Below are 23,080 nucleotides of genomic sequence, written 5' to 3' on the forward strand. Positions count from 1 at the left end.
TTCCAATCACTTGAAATGTGTTAGCTTTTATATAACTATTATTATTCACTTACCAAAGTAGTTGAGGCAAGCATGGGAGCAGTACTTGATGATTTAACAGCAGTTTTTCAGTACAGTAATCTATCTGCAAGACTACAACAAATGTGTCCTGTTAACAGAGCCAAAATATAATTAAAGGACAAAGTAACGGTGACTTGTTGGCTGGGAAGGTTATTGATGGCACAGAGATTATTATTGGAGGTACAAGGATGCTTTCTGAGGTTAAAAAAATATTAAGACACTGTTATGTGAGATCCTCCGTGGCGCAGAGTGGTAAGCGGCGGTAACGCAGCCAAAGCTCTGCTCATGGCCGGAGTTCGATTCCAACAAAAGGAGGAAGTCGAATCTCCAGTAAAAGGGGTCGAGGTCCACTCAGCCTTCCATCCATCCGTGGTCGGTAAAATGAGTACGCGGCATATGCTGGGGGGTAAAGAAAGGCCGGAGACGGAACTGGCAATCCCACCCCATATATATGGTCTGCCTAGTAAACGTCGTAAGAAGTCACCCTAAGAGTCGGAAACGACTCGCACTACAAGTGCGGGGACACCTTTACTTTATGTGAATCTGAAAAGAAATTTAAAGGAAGTTTTGCTAATTAAGGCTGCAATCCTATACATAAATTTACCTAAGAGTAAATCTCATTGAACTCTTACTTCTGAGTAGACATGAATAGAATTGTACTGCAAAGAATGTTAATGCATTCGTACTTTATGAATCACAGAAACTAGAAGCATTTTAAGTAAGAATGATAAAACATCCTCTAAAGCAGGGGTGGATCTCTGGCTGATTTGCAGTAGATTGGCAAGGGCTTCCGACTCCAGTTGTTTAAAACTAGCAACAACAAAATGACTTTTCCTATCTAAATTAGGCTGCTTAGATGATAATTTTGTAGGCCTGCCCCATAGAGACTGAAAGTAGTATTTTAATTACAGGTTGGGTTGGGTGGCCAAAGGGATCAAGACTATTTATTATTTTATTACTTTATGCCTTTTGGAGGCATGCAGGCACTCTCCGCCACCATTTTCAATTAGCTCCAACCATAAACTCTCAGTGTTTGCATCTCAGTAGGCATTTCAGTGGAACACTTTGAGGATTTGGTTTTGCTGAGCACTGACTTCCATGTGAATTTTAACAGAAGTTAGGAAAACTTACCATGCCCAAATTGCCTTAGCATTACTTCCTTAGAAACACCTAGGCAATATTCCATTAGGTGGCAGCAGAGGTCAGCATCAGTTTTGTGTTTCTAGTACTTGCTTTCTCTACACCGGAGTGGGGAACCTGTGGGCCTCCCAAACTTTGCTGGTGTACAGCTCCCATCATCTCCGACTATTGGCCATGCTACCTGGAGCTAATGGGGCTCCCAACATCAGCTAGAGCAGCCTTTCCCAACCAGTGTGCCTCCAGATGTTGTTGGACCACAATTCCCATCTTTCCTGACCATTGGCAATGCTGGCTGAGGCTGATAGGAGTTGTGGTCCAACATCATCTGGAGGCACACTGGTTGGGAAAGGCTGAGCTCGAGGGTTATGGGTTCCCCATCCCTGCTCCACACAAAGCCCAAGTTTGCTCATCTGCTAGTAATGTGAGAACTCCTATGCAAAATAATGTGAACTTATGTGTAGATCACTGTAATAATCACACGTGTTTTTCATTGCATGTGCACCTGCTGGGAATTTACACTTGATGAAGTTGTCTCTAGTCCATGAAAGCTTATATTCTCAATACATGTATTAGGGTTGTAGTCAACTAACTCCTACTCAGAATAGACCCATTGAAATTAATGAACCTAAGTCAGTCATGTCAATTAACTTCTATTCTGAGTAGAACAAGCATTGAATACCATTCATAGTCTTTAAGGTGCTACAACACTATTGGTTATTTCCGCAGCAAGAACTCGCAGCTACACCTCTAGGATTTCCTGGAAAGTGTGGTTTGTTACAGCTTGCCAGTGAGTTTATATGCCATATACACATGTAATGAAATAAGTGTGTTTGCAGCTGTCATATGTGGCAATCCACACACAAGATTCATATTTGAAATGGGTCCTTTGTACTCTTTGAATCATTGCATGTGGTCACTGCAGATGAGACAGTTGCCATTTTCAGGCTGTCGGTGAATTATGGATGGAAGGTAAAGCCTGATTATTCATTAAAAGAATGTATACAGCTCTGTCATTTTGGAATCACACAACAAAAGGGCTATAGCTCAGTGGTAGAGTATCTGCTTTGCATGCAGAAAGTCCCAGGTTCAATCTTCAGCATCTCCAGGTAGGACTGGGAAAGATTCCCTGTCTGAAACCCTGGAGAGTCACTGCCAGTCAGTGTAGGCAGTATTGAGCAAGATACACCAATGGTCTGACTCAGTATAGGGCAGCTTTACATTCATTCAAATCTGTTACAAGCAGCAGCTGGATCCAGTCAGAGAGCCCGTATTCATGCCTCCAGGAATGGCCAACTCAGGGGAAGTTTATTAAAGTCAATAGACTTAAACATGACTAAGTTTATTGATTTTACTGGGCCTAACTCTGAGTATACTTTGGTTGGATACCACCCTGTGTCTTTAATTGCAGGTCTACTCCCATCAATTGTAAAGGAAGGAGTTGGGGCTCCAAAAGGGGCATGTGGATAGGGTACTGAAGCTTCCCTCAGCCTGATTCTTTTCTTCCTGCAGATTCTTCTGTCACCACTTTTCTTGTAGCCATGGTTGCTTCTGATATCAGAGACTGGCCAAGAGGGGAGATGACCTTGGAGGATGGACTGCGAAGCATGAGAAGTGGTAGCCCCTGGCCCTGGGAAATTAAACCCTGTTTAACTATAGCTCCCTCTTCTTGTGGTATACAATATTCCTCAGATTTTCTCTCCATACTTGTCTGTGCTTAGACTTTAGTTAGAGCTTCCTCTCAATATTTTCCATGCAACCATATATACAGGCAAAAAGAAGGACTTGTTCACACCATATGTTCTTAAGTTACAAAATTCACCATCAGAAGTGATATATATATAGTAGATATGACACATTATCACTGACTTTTATCTTAGTATGTGGATAATAGTGGATAATAGGTAAAAAATAGAAATGAAGGTGGAAAATGATCGGGGTGGGGGAACCGATTCTACTACTCTGGAAATCAAGATTTGGGGTATCTTTGCACATAGAAAACCAGCATAGCAGGGAAAAGGCTAGGTCAGAACTCTTTCCCTGATACTTAGTTTTCTATGTGCAGGGATTGATTGAGTAGAAACGTAGTCCTTATATGAGCCTCTACCTGCATTCTAAATTGGTGCAGTCTAGGCACAAGTTTACAACCTGAGAACTTGACCTGTGTTTCCCTGAATTTCTACTGCAGGAATCTAGTTTCATCTGGGGAGGGGGGGGAGTGCCTGTCCATTATTATTGGCTACTGTGAAGGTGGCTTGCAAGAGCCTTTGATGTGGTGGGAAGTAGACAGTTCTGTGTGGCTTTGATTTGAAGCCTTGGTGCCTTTTCATTAGCTAAATGGCAGGGGCCAGCTTGCTTAGTTCCTCCCTCTCTCCCCCTGTTTTTCCCTTGTCTTTCCTGCCGCTCTCCCTGGATGAAACAGTCAATGATGTGCTGCGACAAGACTGCCTGACCGCCTCCTCTCTTTCTTCCCCCCTCCCGCTTCTTAGGCTTTTTCTTACAGACACTCTCTCTCTCTCTCTCTCTTTTATATCCTGGCAGAGCCACGTGAATCTGCAGACCAGCAGTGTTCTGGGAGTGGGTGGTGGGGAGGTGAGCCGGCTCCAGGCAGAGATACTTCAGCTAGACCTGATTGACGCTGCTGGGGAGACCCCTGGTGAAGAAGAGATGGCGCCTGAGCCAATCAAGAAAGAGCCCCCACCAGTAACCATGGATACCTACAGACCCAAGCGGCCCACAACGCTCAATCTCTTTCCACAGGTGCCTCGGACACAGGTGGGTCCCTCGGGTGAGAAAGGCGGGTGGGGGGCACAAATAAAACAAGTAGTGTGCTTTACTTCTGGGTAGACATGCTTACAATTGCTCTGTAATTGTTTCCAATAGTTATCAAGGAAAGGAGGAGAGCTGATAAGTGTTTCTTTACAGAAAGAAGGCAGTGACTTCAAAACAAATCAAGCATCGACACCTCCCTAAACTCGAACATCCAACCTCCTGATTTTTCTTTGTCCTATTGTCTGTGTCACTTGAGGGCAAGAATGTGCTTCAGTTGCTGGGAATGGTTATCAGTGAGCCTTTGCGATATTCTGGAGCTCTGCATGCTTTGTCTTCCCCCAAAATGAAGAGATTCAGTGGAAGACCCTGGGATTAGATGGGGAAAGAGTGAGTTACAGTGCTTGATTTCTGAAATGAGAGGTTTGGGGGTGAAGGGCTCAGAGCATTGTAGAAGTCACAGCCTTTAAATAAAAGTGCTGCTCCACAATCCAAGATTGTGTGTGGTGTGTGTGCATGCATGTGTGGGACCTGTTAGTAGTGAGAGAAGTGTGCTGTCAACAGGCTCAAAGGTAAAAGTTATCCCTGTTCAAAATACGTTCTGGATCTAATAGCTGTCAGACTGCAGATTAGAGTAAATTCATGAGTTAAGAAGACAGGGAATCTGCTTTAGAATTGACACTGTTTTGGGAAGACAGGAATTGCATTCCCAGAAATGACACCCATAGGGTGCAGTGGGTACCTTAGATAACGTTTTGGTTTGTGTGCTATTCAGTCTAGAAGTGGTTAATCCCTTTTCCTTTTGATGAAGAGAAGCTCTGTTCAGGGAATATTTGTGCATCTGTGTGTTGAAGAAGGTGTGGATGGAAAGAAATGAAAAGCTCATTCTTCTGCAGGTTTACTTGAAAGTAAATCCCAATGTGTTCAATGGGATTAACTCCTCCCAGGTAAAGAGGTTAACAGTTCCCTGTCATTTTGGCTAGAAAGTATCAAACAGTTGCAAAGTATTTCTTCTGGGCCAACAAAAGGCATAGAGGAGATTTTGGGCTTTGCCCAGAAGATTGTGAGCCCATCTTTGGGCATACCAGAGTTGTCTATAACCTGTTGGACCATAGGAACCATTGTCAGGAAAGATGGACATATCCCTTGAACAGGATTAGGGGCCTAACTAATAAAGAAGAATAAAGTATTTGCTGAAAGGGGATTTGCTCAAAACAGAACAATGTAAGACCAGAAGACACAAATTCCAGGACAGCCAAGTTAGTCTGTTAAAGCAAACACAAAGAAAGAGTCCTGCAGCACGTTAAAGATCTGTATAATAGGTTTATAGTGGCATCAGTAGCCTATTGCTTGTTTTATTACATTTAAAGAAACAAAAAGTTTGTTGAAGCGCAGGGAAGATTTAGGAGTATTTATGGTGGGGAGCAACTTGTCAGGGAAAAAGGACTAACAAAGCATATAAAGGAACATTTCTTAGAAGTGAGAAGAAATGTGTGAATGGTTCATTTGGCTGGGTTGTGTGATACAGCAAGTGTTCTTAACTTCCTGGTATATGCAGTGTTCCTCCATCTGGGGGTGGGAGTGCAGGTTTCAATGCTCCATGCCATAACTGTTCACAGGCTGGCCATTTGTAATATTTTTATCTGCCTCTCTGTTGTTTAATTTATAAAGCAAGGAAGGTTCCACATGCACAAGAGGCTATTTTTAATCATAAGCTGTTCTGGGATATTAGCTCCACTTACTAAATAAGAAGATTTTCCCAGTGATGTTAGCCATGAAAAGTGCACTAAAAGGCAGGTGTCACTCTGTGTTGCAGGTGATGAAGACTGTGTGTGTGTAAGTGGGGGCTGGGTGTCATTATGCAATTGACAATGGAGAGCACTAAAACTCAAGCCAAAGAACAGAACAGCTTGTTGTGGAGAAAAAGGCGACAAGGATAAAGATCTTTGCCAACCTGGTGCAACTCCCAGCATGGCTGTGCTGGCTGCGGCTGATAGGAGTTGTAGTCCAAAACATCGGGGGCACCAGGTTGGCGAAGGCAGCTCTTGTGGTAGCTGTGTCTCCAACTTCCATAGGAGAGTGAAACTGGAAAAGTAGCTATTGAAATAGTCTCATGCACCCTGGAATACTCCCTGTGGCACTCAGGGGTGTGTCCAGCTCAACTGTTCTTTGAAATTTCCACTCTTTTGTTCAGCTGAGAGTCAGCTTTAAACTCAACACCAGCAATTGTGAGCCCTGCCTTGGGGACAAACAAGATGAGATCGAAGAATATCTGTGTTTGAATCTTCCACTGCAAATGCAGTTGTATGTGTGTTTGGAGGGTGGCAATTCTGATCAGAACCACATTGCTGGGCAGGCTTTACTGGGAAAGATGTTCTAACAAGCATTTGGGTCCCGAGCTGGCCCTGCTAATATTATATAGGCAGCCGATGCAATTTCCAAAGGATTGGTGTAGTATGTCTCCACCCAGAGATACCATACAGCAGTCCAGCTGCTGCGTTTTGAATTACCTGCAGCTTCTGGACCATCTTTGGGGCAGCCCCATGTAAAGGATATTGTAGTAATCCAGTCAGGATTTTGCCAGGGCATGGATTACAGTGGCCAGGTTATCCCAGTCCAGGAACAGCTATAGGTGGTGAATCAGTTGTAACTGGGCATATGCATTCCTCACCACTGAGAGCACCTGTACCTCTAGTCTCTAGTTAGAATCAAGGAGCACTCCCAAGCTATACACCTGCTGCTGATCAGGGTAAGTGTGACTCCCTCTAGAGCAGGTTGCTTACTCAGTTCCTGGGCACAGGAACCACGTAACATTTAGGATTCAGCACCAGTTTATTGGCCCACTCTAGCCCTTTACTGCCTCTAGACTTTGGGTCACCACCTGTACAGCTTCATCTGACTCAGATGATATAAACAGATAAAGCTGGGTGCCATATGCAAATTCCCAGATAATCTCACTAAGCAGCTTCGTATAAATATTAAGAAGCATGGGGAACAAGGTGGGTGCCTGTGGAACCCCACAACATAAATCCCATGGTGCTGAGCAACACCTCCCCCAATGTGATTCTCTGGAAGATGATCCCATAGATAAGAGCAGAACCACCACAGTATGGTACCCCCAACTCTCAATCTGTGGTACTCCTCCAGGAAGATACAACAGTTACTAGTATCAAAAGCTGCTGAGAGATCCAGGAGAACCAATAGGGTTGCAATTCCCCGTCTCTCTCCTGGTGTAGGTCATGCATCAGGGTGACCAAAGTGGTTCCTTGGGGACAAATACTTAAAGACTGGGTTACTTAAGGGGAGAGGTTACCTGAGACAAAAGTGTAGCTAAGGCCAGGCTGATGCTAGAGGGGAAACTCAGACCAAGATAAGTATGCTAAATCACCAGAGTAATGATGATACAAGCTTCCCACTGCAGAAGAGTGAGAGCAGTCTTGAGGAACAAAAACAGCAGGAGGCTGGAGTTCCCTAACAGGAATCCTGATCGTGAAGGGATGCAGATGTCACCAGGTCAAATTGATTGCCAAATCAAAGCTTGTATTCATGATGGCAGTTGGCAAAATAGATCAGGTGGAGAGTTGGCCATTAGCATAAGTTCAGAGTCCTTGTCCCTCCTAGACACTGAGGGCAAGTTTGTCACCTGTCAATGAAGATAGCGAATGCATGCCAGGTTTGCTTTCTTTTTCCTTGCCAGAGCCTGCACTCTTTGCACAGTTACCTGCAGCATGAAGCCAAGGAGTTTGGGGCATCTCTGGGGCTGCCAGCAAGACCAGATACCTGGGTAACAATGCAAATTCTTGGCCAAAAGGGCAGGGAAGAGAGAGCTGCAATTATGATGCTGAGCATGTGAGAGAAGGAGCAAGAAGATGGGCAGTATATCTTTTTAGCCCAAGGAAGACTGAGAAGACAGTAAACATAAGAACAGTCCTGATGGATCAGGCCCTTGACCCATCTAGACCAGCATCCAGTTCTCACAGTGGCCAAGCAGATGCCTCCGAAAGGAGCCTGAAAGCAGTGCCATTCTCTAAGGCTAGTGCCCCCCATTCCCACTAGCTAAGAATTGCATTCTGTTTCTACCGCTTCCACTGGAGCAGGAGTTTCAAGTTTGGGCCCAGGAAAAGAGTCATGTGTGGAGGCAGCATTCATAGATGTGAGTGAGGTGAATGCTTTTGACTCCTCCATATGTTTCGTTATAGGTATGAATGTAGGTATGTAACAGAAAACATATAAGTGTGCATATTGTGGGTAAGAATGGCAGTAAGTATTGGGTGAGTGATGAAAATGCAATAGCTGTAGGAGTGTTTATGAGGTAGGTGAGTAATATTCATATAAATGAAGTTTGGCTTAGAGAGAGAGAGGGTTGACCTCACTTGCACACACACCCCAACTCTGCCAGGAACAGCCAATGGAAATGAGTAATTTCCCAGAGAATAAAGGTGATAATTTACTTCAAGGACTCTTCTTCTGCCTGGCTTGCCTTGGTAGATTCTGTGGATGCCACAATTTGCTGAGGTGAGACCTGCTCTAATGCACTTTTCACTGAGGGAAAGCTGTAGATTAAATTGGACTTTTTTTCCTGTTGGTTTTGCTTGTTCAGGAACAACAATAATGACAAAATCTGGATGCCAAGATTGTCCATTTCCAAAGGAACAGAGACAGGAGCTTCCAGGCCAGTTAGCTATGTCAGCAGGCCTCTTTCCAAGCCATTTCTGCTGGTCTGTCAGACCACATATATGTGGTGCTGTGAGGGCAGAGGCTGGCAGTGGGAGCTGGAGCCTGAAGGAGCAGTAACCCAAATCACAATATCTTATTTGAATCTAGGAATTATAAGACAGAATTTCACTTTGCTGACTACTTTTTTGTTATGTAACATCAGTTGAAACAGGACATTGGTTTTTGACAAGGAGATATAGAAACCTCCATGGTCCAAATTGTGCCATCGCAGAGCCAGAGATAGTTCCAGTTCTATGCTCTGCATTCATGAGATTTTCCCAAATCTGATTTACAATCAGTGCTGGAAAGGTGTGGTAGGATCTGTTAGTTTTGATTCTTTCTGTTTCTCATTTTTCCAATCTTAAATTCAGTTCTTCAAATTTTTGCAGCAATTTGCAGTTTAAAAAAAATTATGAAAATTCTTCAGCATTTTAGTGCAAATATATCCTAATAAACACATTTTTGTTTGTTATTTTCACGGGTATTTTCATTTTTATGCACACTTTCCCCTAATATATGCTTTTTTGGGGGTAAATACTGCTTGGTTGGAGAAGTGCATCACAGAATTCTGACAAGTGTGAATGTTAAAGGATGGCTGGGTTTCATATTGTTTTGGAAAGTGCAAATTTGATACATTCAGCTTTGAATGCAAACTGATCAGATTTTTCCTCCATCCCTACTGCTGGCATCATCTTGTGGACTGAAATCCCAGCTCTGATTTTATTTATTTATTTGGATCTAACCTTTGGCCTTGTTCACACATATAGAACCAGAATGCAGTAAAAAGCCAATATTACCATTATGCTGATCATGCCAGAAGTCAGTGAAAAGGGGCCTGTTCTCAACAAGTTTATAACATTATTGTCTTCCATACTGTACTTGCACATAATCAGTACATTTTTAAATTAACCTCAATTTTCCTGATTCTATGGTACCAGTCAGATGTGCTCAGAGAGTGTTATAAAAATACAAATTTTAATATATTTATTTAAAACCATTTATAAACAGATTAATATTTTTAAAAATCTCAGAACAGTATAAAACTTAAAACAATACGATAAAAATACAACTTAAAACCAGTAAAACAATAGTATAAAAACACATAAAAACAGAAATTCAGGGAATTTAGGCAAATGAAGACAGGGTCCAGTCTTGTGGGTTAGGGAAAGCCTGTGGGGGGGGGGGACTGTATATCAGTTCTGCTGTACTGAAGCAACTGACAGTTGGTGCTTTACATATCGCAGAGACTCTTAGCAGTCCTTAGCAAACATCAGATGAAAAGGATGTTCATACAGAGGTTTGTGGTTCTTGCTTTAGTTAGTTTGCAGTGCAAATAAAAAATGTGCATTGGCCAGAATGCTCATTCTTATTACAGTAGCCTTTTTCACATTAATAATAATCATCTGTCGGATCAGCTCCGGTAGTGGTGCTGTTTTAAATTCAGCTTCAAACAGATTTTGCAACTGCTTGGTAGATCAACCCATTGTCCCTCCAGCTGCGGCCAATGGAAATGCTTTGCTGTAGTCCCAGGCAGAGATAGTGATTGGCCCAATTGCTGTGGGCAGTCCTGAAAGATCTGAAGTCAGCAGTGGGGAAGGGAGGTGTGTCCAGCCAAGTACAGAGTTGCTTCATAATGCAGCCGGAAAAACCATTCTTGCTGCTTTTGAAGCAAAAAGTGTGCCCTCAGCCTGAAACCCAGCAGTATGCAAGGGAATAGTGGCTAGGACCCAGCACATTGATTTTCCAAGGTCTAGGAAGCCCCTAGCTGCAAGTTTAATTTTATTTTGGGAAATCTTGGGAGAAGCAAATGAAGGATTCCAAAGGGCCACAGAGGAAACTTGAATTTGGGCAACTGGAACTGAGGAAATAATTTATATAACATAGAAGAGAATAACAACAAAAACATAGAGAATAACCTAATTCTAGCAGATTCAGCAAAATGAGAATTGTGGGAGTAGCAAATTAACATGGGGACATGTGAACTAGCTTTTGGTAAAATTCTGGAATGTGTGTAAACCGAAGTTATTCAAGAGTCAGACTTTTTCAGACATGTGCATGCCTTTTGCTGTGTGAACCATTGGTGGAAGTATGTTTCCTTCCCTCTCCCTCCCCCACTGTTCACATAGTGGTTTTCTTATTTAAATTTATTTAGAATTTTTATATGCTGCCTTTCTACAGCCTAGTGCTCAGTGTGTGCCTTCCTTGTGCTTGGTGTGTGAGAACTGAGTGGCCCTAGATGCCTGTTTAGGGTAGTCTTTTGCAGGTGGCAGCACTTTTTAATGCATCAGCAGATGAAACATCTTCTGTGGAGCTGCTTTCTGTCATATTCTCCTTTACTGCTGAGGTGAAGGAAGAATGGAGGCCCTTGTACTTGAGGAAAGCAAGGACTTCCTTGGCAAGGAGGTGGGCAGAGTCTGAGAGTACCAGGGATAAAGCATCAGTGGACAAGCCAGAGATGCCTGTGTGAGTAGCTCACTGAGAGACACAAAGGAGGCTGAGGACGCTAGAGATAGAGTTGGAGAGAAGCCCTGCTTATCTGACACAGTACAAGGCTATAAGGAAAAGTGAGGGAGGATCACAGGGCTTAGGGTTTTCTTCTTTCTTTCTTTCTTTCTTTCTTTCTTTCTTTCTTTCTTTCTTTCTTTCTTTCTTTCTTTCTTTCTTTCTTTCTTTCTCCCTTTCTCCCTTTCTCCCTTTCTTTCTCTCCCACCCCTATGTCTTGCTCCACTGCCTCTTCTTTTTTCCCAACTGTTTCCATTTAGCCCTTGCCTACAGTGATGCTGGCATCTGTGGCTACAACAGCAGCAGCATAAGCAACAGATGGACTTAGCTGATGAGTCCCTCTGAATGCACATAGACAATAGCTGACTGGCTGGGGGGGGGAGAGGGGAGGGGAAAGCAGCAGGGCCATAGGCTGGAGTGTGTGTGTGAGAGAGAGGGGGGGAATGATGGGGCTCCTTTGTGCCATGTGCCACAAGGCCCCTTTGTTCTTTTCCTCAGGACACTCTGAATAACAACTCTCTGGGGAAAAAACACAGTTGGCAGGAGCGAGTGTCCCGGTCATCATCCCCTCTGAAAACTGGTGAGTTCAGTGCTCTGCAGTCACTGGTCCTCTTTCTATCCTTTTCCGCTCCTTTTTTGCATGATGGTATGTTCTCTAGCCCTTGGATCTTCTCACTACATTCCTCTATTGTGTTTCCACTTTGGCCTGCATCTTGAAATGGATGCTGTAGTTTTATTAATTGGCTGGTGGGACATGAGCCATGTGACTTCTCCTGTCTGCACTCCCTTAAAACAAGCTTTTTTCTTTTTCTTTTTTAATCCCGAGTCCACCTCACAAAGTGTTACTTCAGCTCAAGACAGGTTGTGGCATGAGAGGTGACATGAAGTGGTGGATGTGAGTGTTGGAATTGGGTTCAAATCCCTCATCAGACATGAGACACAATATATGGCCTGAGTATAACACTCTCCCAGTCCAACCTTCCTCACACGGTTGTGAGGAGAACCTCATGTATACTATCTTGAGTTCCTTAGAGTAAGGGGCAGATACAAAATTAATAACAACACATAGACTTGCACAAGATCCTTTCAGTTCCTGGAAACGAGTTCCTTTATTATTGACTCCAGTTTTGACCTTACTATTCCAAAGCCTGACTATTCCAGTTAGGTTTTATAATAACTTTGGAATGTGAATGGTAATACTTAGGAGTTGGGATACTAATTGTATTAATTATTGGCTATTGTAATGGCCCACAGGCCCTGCAAATGACACAGTTCATCTCATCCCCTTACATTTAGTCCTTTGGGTGGCTGGACTTACAACAGCTGTTTTTGCCCTCCCTTTAATTCACTATGCAAGATGTACCCAGACACTGTTGTCCTTGTTTCATTGGCTATGTGTTCTTCTCTCTCCCCACTCCACCTTACCCACCCTTAGGTGAGCAGACCCCTCCCCATGACCACGTTTGCCTGAGTGATGAGGTCACTCACCAAAACAGCACAACCTCCACCAAAGATCGGGGCACATCTACAGAGAGCCCGTGCCGGCGTACAGCTGCCACCCAGATTGCACCAGTCTGTGTTGCCTCCTCCCGGGCACTTGAGAAGCAGCAGGCTGCCAACCATCCCCAACCACAGAACCCCACCGTTGTAGTGGTGACAAGGGGGCCAGAAGCTTATCGGGACCGCATTCGCTACCAGACAGATGTGAGACTGGAGGCTACTGAGGAGATTTACCTAACACCAGTACAAAAGAATTCTGACCCGCTAGAGTCTGAGAAGCCATTCATGTCACAGTCTAGTGATAACCGGATGTCCATCAGCTCTGACATAGACACTTCCAGCTACCTGCAACTGACAGGAAAACCCAACACCTCAATCAGTGAGGAGGATGAAGTGCTAGACTACCTGTCCTCACCTGACAAAATTAACTCATCAAGGACTGTATATGGCAGTAGCAATGGTAGCTACCGACCTTGTCATAACCGCCAGAGGGCATCAGTGAGCTCCGACACCAGTGCCCTCTCCTATGATTCAGTCAAATACACTCTAGTGGTAGATGAGGATGTGCAGCTAGAACTCGTTAGCCTGAAACAGTGTTACTCAGGTTACAGTGATGAGAGTGATTCGGCCACTGTCTATGACAACTGTGTCTCCTCACCTTATGAATCAGCCATCGGGGAGGAGTATGAGGAGGATGCCCTGAAACGTGACTCTGTCTGTCTCTCTGAGGACTCCACCCCTGAGGCCGACATCCATTTCTCCAAGAAGTTCCTCAATGTCTTCATGAGTGGCCGGTCGCGCTCTTCCAGTGAGTGTTGGGGCAAATTCCAGTGTGAACACTGGAATGGGGCGGCAGGTGGGGAGAGTGACCTGAAATTTCACTGCAAGGTGATGGTAATTTCCACTTGCTCAGGCATTAAATCCTGGTGCATTGTGGGATATACAAGAGATAGACAATACAAGAGATAGTTACATTAGAAACAGTCTCTTTAAGTCTAACAGTAGCCTCAGAAAATGTTAGGGCAACTTGAATGCGTAGTTCAAGAGAATAGCAAATATGTTTAAGGCAGCTTTTGTCAACCTGGTGCCCTCCAGATGTTTTAGACTATAGCTTGGCTGGGGCTGATGGGAGTTGTAGTACAAAAATCTGGAGAGCACCAGATAGTCCAAGGCTCGTTTAGGGTCTCATGGCACTAATCTTTGTGTCTTAATGGGTTAAGGAACAAATCCTCACTAAACATAACAATGTATAGCCATGGCATAATGCTTTCTCAGAACTTGGCAAATCTTATTGTTTACTGGCAAGTTCTTAAAAGGAATATGACATGAGCATTGTCGTCACACATGTTCCTTTTGTCTCACTATCACCTCTGGCCAGTGAGGCTTTTGAAATGCTACAGAGCTCTGCAAAACCTACCAGAGATGACAGTGAGAGGGAAAGTACACGCCATGCAGGACAATCCATCCGTTATGCTACCTTCAACACTGAAGGAAAAAAGTGTCTCCAGTTCTTTGAGCTACTGCATGAGAAGCAACCAGCTCAGTCAACTGGTTGCTCTCATGTAAATGCCCTCAAGAGGCTAAAATATATTAGCTTTTTCTCTAGTGGATTCCTTCAGGAAATGTGTGGGCTGAAGTACTGGCACTGTATCTGTTTGTAAAAGGCTCACTTTATATGGAACCCATCATTCTGGGAACATTTTACCTCCCCTTTGTTGCTGTTAGCTGATGGATTCTATGGTGCCCTCAGCCACATTGACAGAAAGTGTGGTAGGTCTGGCAGAGTAAAGCTGGGGCTAAGTATTATACAGACACGAGAGTGGCTGTATACTATAGCCAGTGGGGATTTTTCACATTCCGCAATGTTAAATTGAAAATACCCCCATGCCATTCTGATGCTTCCCATAAGCTCATTTCAAAATAAAACCTTACCGAACTTACAGTCCTGAACTCAGAAACGCTTGCTTAACAACCCTCTCAATTTTCATGGCGATACACAAAACAGTCAGACAGAAAAGAGAGTTCAAAGTCTAAAAAGAGAGAGAAAAAACCCAGAGCCCTTTTGGACTTTTTTCTCAGAGAGTTCTCATAATCTGTTGAAATTCATTAAAAATCAGCCATGTTCACAGACTACCTGTAATCCTAATACTGACCTTGCCCCATACTCTGACCTTCATCTTCTGCAATTTAAAAGTTAAAAAATTGCCTGGCTGATTTTTAATTAATTTAAGAAATTTTGGCTTGAAGCCAATGATAATGCGGGGCATGCTCAGTAAGAACCAACTGTCAGTGTTCTAAAAGCCTCACAGCTGCTGAGATTAGCTAATCAGGGGGCCACACCCACACCGGACTTTGATTTCACTTGAGACAGTCATGGCTTCCCTCAAAGAATCCTGGGAAGTATAGTTTGTGAAGGGTGCTGAGAGGAGACTCTTATTCCACTGAGAACATGTGTTAACATTCAGCCACTCTGATTGAAAGTCTGTGAGAGGAACAGGGCATCTCCTAGAAACTCTCAGCACCCTTCACTAACTACACTTCCCAGGATTCTTTGAGAGACGCCATGATTGGCTGTGAGCCATGGCTTTGAGAGAAGCCATGATAAATTGTTTTAAATTGTGTTTTAAAATATGTTTTTAAATTTGTATATTTGTCTTTAATGTTTTTAGTTATTGTAAACCGCCCAGAGAGCTTTGGCTATGGGGCGGTATATAAATACAATAAATAAATAAATAAATAATGATTGTCCAAAGTATAATAGAGGCCTGGTGTGGATGTGGCCAGGAACAGCTTTTTTTTAAATTTGGGTGGGAGGTAGGCTTGCCAGGTTCAGGGCCTGAGGCTGATCCTGTATCTTTAGGAGAAGAGAAAGTCAGCCAAGTGTAGGTGTTCTTGCAACATTGTAACGGGAAAAACCACAAGGTGGAATTCTCCCTTCCCCCTGTACAACTTTTAAAGATACAGAAGACCTCTTGGAGGCTGGGCCTGGCAACCACGTGCCTTCTGTAGAATAAAAAGGTGGGGGAAACGCTGAAAAGCAATGATACTGATCACAATGTTTTCCTTTTAAAAAGGAAAGGGGCTTCCCTTCTGCCCAATGCCCACCCACCCAATCTCCCCGCCCCTCCCCCAGGTCAGTGTTGGACTATGACCTGGGAGACCAGGGTTCAAATCTCCAGACAGCCATGATGCTCACTGGGTGACCTTGGGCCAGTCACTGCCTCTCAGCCTCAGAGGAAGGCAATGGTAAAACCACATCTGAATACCATTTACCATGAACACCCTATTCAAAGGGTCGCCATAAGTCCAGTCGACTTGAAGGCAATCCATTTCCATTTTCAAACATAATTGCACAGAAATAAATCCCATTGAACTCAAAAAGTATGCAAATGATCAAAACCACCCTCCCTTCTCCTCCCTCCTATCCCTTCCCTCCCCCTCCCTTCGCCCCTCCCTTCACCCCTCCCTCTCCCTCCCCCTCCCCTTCCTCCTCCCCATGGTCAGTTTTACCTATCTTAAGCATGATTGCAAGGACATAAATACCATTGAACTCTATAAGCATGCAAATGATCGATCCTGCCCTCCCTTCCCCCTTCCTTTGCCCCCCTCCAGTATGCTCCTTCCCCTTCCCCCCTCCCTCTCCCCTTCCCCGATGGCCGGTTTTACCTATCCTAACCATGATTGCATAGGAGTAAATCTGATTGAACTCAATAATCATGCAAATGATCAGACCTGCCTTTCCCCTTCATCACCTTTCCTCTCCCTTCCTCCTCCTCTCCCCTCTTCCTTCTTCCTCTTCCCCTGCCCACTTCAGCCTGCCATCCCTCCCCCCCGGTCAGTTTTACCTATCCTAAGCATGATTGCATGGGAGTAAATCCCACTGAACTCAATAAACATGCACATTATCACATCTGTCCTTCTCCCCCCCTCCTGCCTGCTCCCATCCCAGCCCTCCCCTCTGCCTTTCCACCCCTCCCTTCTCCTCCACCTCCCTTCCCCATCCCCTGTGGTCAGTTTCACCTATCCTAAGCATGATTGCAGGGGAGTAAATCCCACTGAACTCAGTGCAAATGATCAATCCATTCTCAGCAAACTTGCACAGGATCCCATTTCTTACCTCCCGGATTAAAAAGCAGGGAAATTCACTAATAGGCAAAAAACCTTGCAGTTTAAAAACGTACCTATAGCCCACAGCTATTTCTGTCAAACTTTAAAAAGCAGGGATATTGGGCAGCTGTACTGAATGCACCAGGGGAGCAGGAGACCTGACCTCCTCTTTGAGATATTGGACTGCCCTACAAATTGGTCAAAATGCAAACCCCATTTGGGTTGGTCTTTCACAGTCCAATCCACTTGCTGTGTAGCTTGGAAGAATTTGGTAACATGTGCCTCTGAGCATATGATGAGTGGTGGCAACACCTGCAATCAGCCCAAATAATAGAAAGAAGATATGTCCTGTGCTGCTGATCTTGTTTTAGCAGGGAGGAAGCAACGTTAAGACAGTTGATATAGTTCAGATGGTCACTTTAAATATGTCTGATTTACATTGCAATTTTAGTGAAGTTTCCTATAGGAAATCATTTTCTTTTGCTTTTATTTCTATGAATATGTGAAGTACAGCAACACTTTGCAAAATTTACACTAAAAAAACTCCAAACATAATTGTGGAATAATGGCACTGACTTCTGCAGAATAGTCTCCAGTGGACCTCGGAAGTGTCTCAATTTGCACTAGATAAAACAGTGGGAAGTGAAATATATTCTAGCAAATTTCTAGGTGTGCTCTATGTTTTTAATTGACCGTGCCCACCTTGCCTTAAATAAAGTGGTTTAAACATAGCAGGCTGAAAATATGCATCCTCTTTTTTCCAACAGCTAAAGTCATTGCTGAAGTAGCAACATATTGTAATCAGTCTGATTTTACATCAAACTGCAGTTTCAGATTCAACTGTTAATGCACCCAAAATAGAAATAGAACATAACCTCCAATTTGAAACACAAAAGGCTGTCTTCACCATCATATGACATTGACCAATAACAAGGCTTTGAAATTAATAGAAATAAATTTGACACAGATTTCTAGGATGAAAAAAGAGGGAAATAAAATTTTCTAGTTTAGGTACTCTAGAAATATTAGTAACACGGGAAAGAAGCAAAGTAAGAGCACCAACAAACATACAAAAATATAATTCTCCATCTTTGGAGATGGCAGGTGTTGCCACCACTCATCATATGCTCAGAGGCACATGTTACCAAATTCTTCCAAGCTACACAGCAAGTGGATTGGACTGTGAAAGACCAACCCAAATGGTGTTTGCATTTTGACCAATTTGTAGGGCAGTCCAATATCTCAGAGAGGAGGTCAGGTGTCCTGCTCCCCTGGTGCATTCACTATAGCTGCCCAATGTCCCTGCTTTTTAAAGTTTGATAGACATATCTGTGGGCTATAGGTATGTTCTTAAACCGCAAGGTTTTTTGCCTATTAGTGAATATTAATCAAGAGCATAACATTACTTTGTTTGTTATCCCAACTCAATATGCTTTGAAACAGTGACTCCTGTAAAAACTTCCAACAATATAGTGATGAAACATGACCACAGAATTTTGTTGTTGGTCAGGGAACATGTCAATTTTAGTCACTTCCTCTCTCTATCCTATTGTCCCATTGAGGGTATCTACATGAGAGCATTTACCCACCCATGAAGTTCTCACTCCTCACAGAGAATCCCTACTTGCCATTTGAAATTAGGAAGCTATGCAGTTAAGATCATAGTTGGCCACTTCTGATTCGATAAAACAGGTTCTGGAAAACAGTTGACTTCATTGTTTTAAGAAGAGAGTTATTAGGTGGCTATATCATTTCCCCCCACTTCATTTACAGGTGCTGAATCATTCGGTCTTTTCTCTTGTATTATCAATGGGGAGGAGCAAGAGCAGACTCACCGAGCTGTCTTCAGGTGAGTGCAGATAAAACCTTCTGCCCCAGAGTCCTCCCATCCACCCCAACAGTGGTATTTTCCAACCCATGTGACTTGCTGAGTATCTTATCCACTTCCGAAATTGGAGAGAGGTCATCTAAGGCATAAGGAGTCCTCAGTGGTCTGGAGCTATGAATCTCAGTTTGGGATACAGACAGCAAAATGCACATGAATCTGAGTTCTGATCCATGGAAGATCTTCAGTTAAATCTTCAAGTTGGCCTACAAAGCAATGGTATTGTACGTTGGTTATGAGGATTCATAGAGCCAGTGGAGAAGTTTTTCAGAGGTTACTTACACAAGTAATGACTTCCTGTTAACTTGATTTATAGGTGTAGAAGAATTGCCAGAAGGACACAAAACTCAGTTTGTAATGCTAAGACCTTGGAAGTTGGTTTACCGAGCCAATACGCAATGATTATAATGTCTATTATAGCAGGCTGAGTCATCAAGAAGTCTTCCTCACTGTTGAAGTGTGGGGACCCATCTGGATGGTGCCTCTGACCCTCAGAGTTGTGATGCTGAATCCAAAGAACAAACACAACTCTTCTAACATTTATTCCCTTGGTTATGTCAAATGATTGATTACTCCTTAGATTTATTCAACTTTCTGCATCAACAGCTCTAACCAGGTGTAAACCAAAAGAAAGGTTTCATGACTCTCTTGGAATTTTCTAGGTAGATAGTATGTAATGATCCTTTCCTTGTCTTAATTTTATATACTTGGTATGAAATACTTTACTTGTTCCAAACAATTGAAGCATGGCCTGCATATGAAGCTTTCACTTACCAGATTTGCTGCCCTGGGCTCCTGCTGGGAGGAAGGGCGGGATATAAATCAAATAATAAATAAAATAAAATAAAATAAATAAGATGGAACTCTAGCCTAGTCCTGTGGCCTAGGATATGGCTGGTTAACATCACATATTCATTGTAACCCCTTCAGCAGTGTAACAGCAGAGGAACAGCTTACTTCTGCAGGGGTAGGGGGAATTACCTGCTGAGAAATAACCCCTGCAGTCCTCCATGAGCAACTCTTCTGATGTTGCACTGCTCATATGCGAAGTTATTTGCTAAGCCAAGCATGGAGAAATTTATTTTATTTATTATTAAGTTTGAGAGCCAGTGTGGTGTAGTAGTTAGAGTATTGGACTATGACCTGGGAGACCAGGGTTCGAATCCCCACACAGCCATGAAGCTGACTGGATGACCTTGGGCCAATCACTGCCTCTCGGCCTCAGAGGAAGGCAAGGGTAAACCCCCTCTGAATACCGCTTACCATGAAAACCCTATTCATAGGGTCGCCATAAGTTGGAATCGACTTGAAGGCAGTCCATTTCATTATTAAATTTCTGTTTGCCGCCCTGGGCTCCTGCTGGGAGGAAGGGCGGGATATAAATCAAATAATAATAATAATAAGTAATAATAATAAATTCATATCCCCCCCTCCCCCCCCAAAGGCACCCATAGGCCCTTTCATTTAGTTCTAGCAGACCTGTCCTGGCTAATGAGAGCTCTGGTTGCTAACCTTTGATCCGAATACAGAATTTTCTACGGGTCTGTTTCTTGAACCTTACGTCAGGCTTGTTTCTTCAGAGCATTGGTTAGCGAAGTGCCAATTATTTTCTCCTCAGGTTTGTGCCTCGTCATGAAGATGAACTAGAACTGGAGGTAGATGATCCTCTGTTGGTGGAGGTTCAGGCAGAAGATTATTGGTATGAGGCTTATAATATGCGGACAGGTGATCGGGGCATCTTCCCTGCTTACTACGCTATTGAGGTCACCAAGGATCCTGATCATATGACAGGTATTGACCCCATTTATGGCTCTGCTACTATCTCATATTTCTACCTCATATTTCTACCCTTTCTTATTGTGTGCTCATGCATCTTAGTCCTGCCCCACAGATATGTAATATTCCAAGACTTTTTCTAAGAAAATGCTGCCACTTAAGTCACTCTTCAGAGTGGGAGGGGAAGAACAAAACTTGTATACAAATCTCCCACTCCCTTCAAATAATTTATTTATTTATTTATTTATTTATTTATTGCACTTGTATACCACCCCATAGTCAAAGCTCTCTGGGCGGTTTACAGCAATCAAAAACATTAAAACAAATATACAATTTAAAACACATATTTTAAAAACAATTTAAAACACAATTTAAATAATATAAGATATCTATGTGAATATTATTCTTCTAACCTACCTTGATCTTTGATTTTCAGATTCAAGCAAGGCTAGTGATTGGGTGGATCAGTTCCGAGTGAAGTTCCTTGGGTCGGTCCAGGTCCCATATCACAAAGGCAATGATGTGCTATGTGCAGCTATGCAGAAGGTACAGTTCCCACCTACCCATACTAAGCCCACATGACATTTTCTTTGGTGGAAAACAAATGTGACATTTTGTTTTATATGGAAAGTTTATATTCTGCAGTTCAAAACAATTTTCTCAAAGCAGAAAACACAAAATAAAGCCAACAGACACTTAAAATGCCAACAAACCTGTCTGAAGGAGATTATAAGTGTGTGTGTGTGTGTGTGTGTGTGTGTGTGTGTGTGTGTGTGTGTGTGTGTGTGTGTGTGTGTTAATAAAACAATCATTAAAAACAAATTGGCACATTAAATTGGCATAAAAATCTTCTCGAATAAATAAATCTGAATCTGACAGATCTCTATAGACAATTGATTCTATAGTCTGTGGGCCTCCACCCTGAAAGCCCTTTTTCAGTGACCACCAACTCAACAGATGACAGAACTACCATAAAATTATCTGCACTATATCTTTAAGGAGGGAAATGTACATATGGAAACAAGCGCTCCCACAAGTATCCCAGGCCCAGATTGTATATGACTAAAGATAAGCACCAGCAAATTGTCCTGGAACCAACTGGCAACCATTGGTGCCCACATAGGATTGGTGTGACATGCTCCCCATGGCTAGAAATCAATTTGGCTTCCACATTCTGAACCAGCTGCAGCTTCTGAATAACCTTCAGGAGCAGCCACCACATGTAGAGTATGTTGTAGCTGTCTAGATGGAAGGTTACCAGGCTATGGCAACACAGTAACTAGATCTCTGTCTTCCAAAAAGAGTCATGGTTGACAAATTGGCTACTGCTGGTAAAACGTACTCATAGTCACTGCCTTAGACTTGCAGTCCAGGAGGAGGCCTAGATTCAGAAGCACACACTCACTTTACAAACCTCTTGCTGGGGAAGTGTTCTGCATAGGTGTTTTCATCACTCCACTGGCATTTACACTGCTCACTATATACAAGTCCATCTTGAATGGATTAACCTTCCATTTATTCACCCTCATCCTGTCTATTAGCAACCTCTGACAATTATTCGTACCTTCTGAAATCTTCCAACAAGGTAGAAACCTCTTCATACCTGGTTCAGATGAAACTGAGGTAAAGAGAGCTAAAACATGTAAGGAATTAAACAAGAGGGCACTTTGAAAACACCTTCCTTATCAGTGAGAAGATGCTGCTGCTGCTCTTCCTTCCAGTGGAGCACAGGGCAATTTCCAGTAATAAAGCCACATCATAAAAACATAAGAGAAATCATATAAAATAACATACCAATAAAACAGTTTTCATTACAAAATACCTAATTCAGCAGAGCAAGTTAGTGGGCAACCCATACCCTCTTCACTCTTCACCAAAGGCACAAATAAGCAAGTGTGCTTTTGACTTTTGGAGGAAAGATGCCAGTGTTGGGGACAAACTCCACCAGGCGAGAATTCCACAATTGGGATACAGCCAAGGGGAAGGCACTGCTTGCTTCATATCCTGTCATGCCATGCTCATTAGCAGGACCATGAGTGGGGCCTCCCTTACAGATCTTAAAGCAAAGGCTGGTTGGTATTAGGGAATAATAATAAATAATAAAATTTTATTTGTGAGTTGCCTATCTGGCCTAGTTAACGGCCGCTCTAGGCGACGTACATTAATACAATAAAAATACAATATAAAACCAATACAACCACACTCAATAATTAAACTAATCACCCCTCATACATTTAAGCAACAGCGTTAAAAACTAACCCACCCCAGCGATCCCGTAGGCCTGCCTGAACAGCCAGGTCTTCAAGGCTCGGCAGAAACCTATCAAGGAGGGGGCATGGCGAAGGTCGAAAGGAAGGGAATTCCAGAGGGTGGGGGCCACAATCGAAAATGCCCTCTTTCTGGTCCACACCAGCCAAGCTGTTTTAGCTGGTGGGACCGAGAGAAGGTCTTGTGTGGCTGATCTTGTCAGGCGGCATAATTGGTGATGCTGGAGGCGCTCCTTCAGATAAGGAGAAGGTACTCCTGCAGTAAATTGGGCCCAAGGAAGGGATAAGACTTCCTTCTAAACCACCAACCAACTTTCTTGTAGCTGGACTTTTCTGAAGCTGGGATCACACAGCAAGCAAA

The 23,080-nt window shown here is 43.2% G+C and overlaps 1 protein-coding gene across 5 annotated transcripts in view; it reads left to right on the forward strand.

The window, feature by feature from the left end:
* The window catches only part of MAPK8IP1 (mitogen-activated protein kinase 8 interacting protein 1), an 87,591-nt gene that overhangs the window by 52,815 nt on the left and 11,696 nt on the right, over positions 1–23,080 (forward strand). For 3 of the 5 annotated variants that reach the window (XM_061610860.1, XM_061610862.1, XM_061610861.1), the window contains 6 exons: positions 3,739–3,972; positions 11,683–11,764; positions 12,620–13,492; positions 18,565–18,640; positions 20,295–20,467; positions 20,889–20,998. In XM_061610860.1, coding sequence (XP_061466844.1) covers positions 3,739–3,972; positions 11,683–11,764; positions 12,620–13,492; positions 18,565–18,640; positions 20,295–20,467; positions 20,889–20,998 — 1,548 coding nt within the window. Of the gene's footprint in view, positions 1–3,460; positions 3,973–7,608; positions 7,751–11,682; positions 11,765–12,619; positions 13,493–18,564; positions 18,641–20,294; positions 20,468–20,888; positions 20,999–23,080 lie in introns of those variants that run through there. The other 2 variants (XM_061610859.1, XM_061610863.1) reach the window with 2 other exon arrangements.

The sequence above is a fragment of the Rhineura floridana genome, chromosome 2, assembly GCF_030035675.1.
Source record: "Rhineura floridana isolate rRhiFlo1 chromosome 2, rRhiFlo1.hap2, whole genome shotgun sequence".
NCBI classification, from domain to species: Eukaryota; Metazoa; Chordata; class Lepidosauria; order Squamata; family Rhineuridae; genus Rhineura; species Rhineura floridana.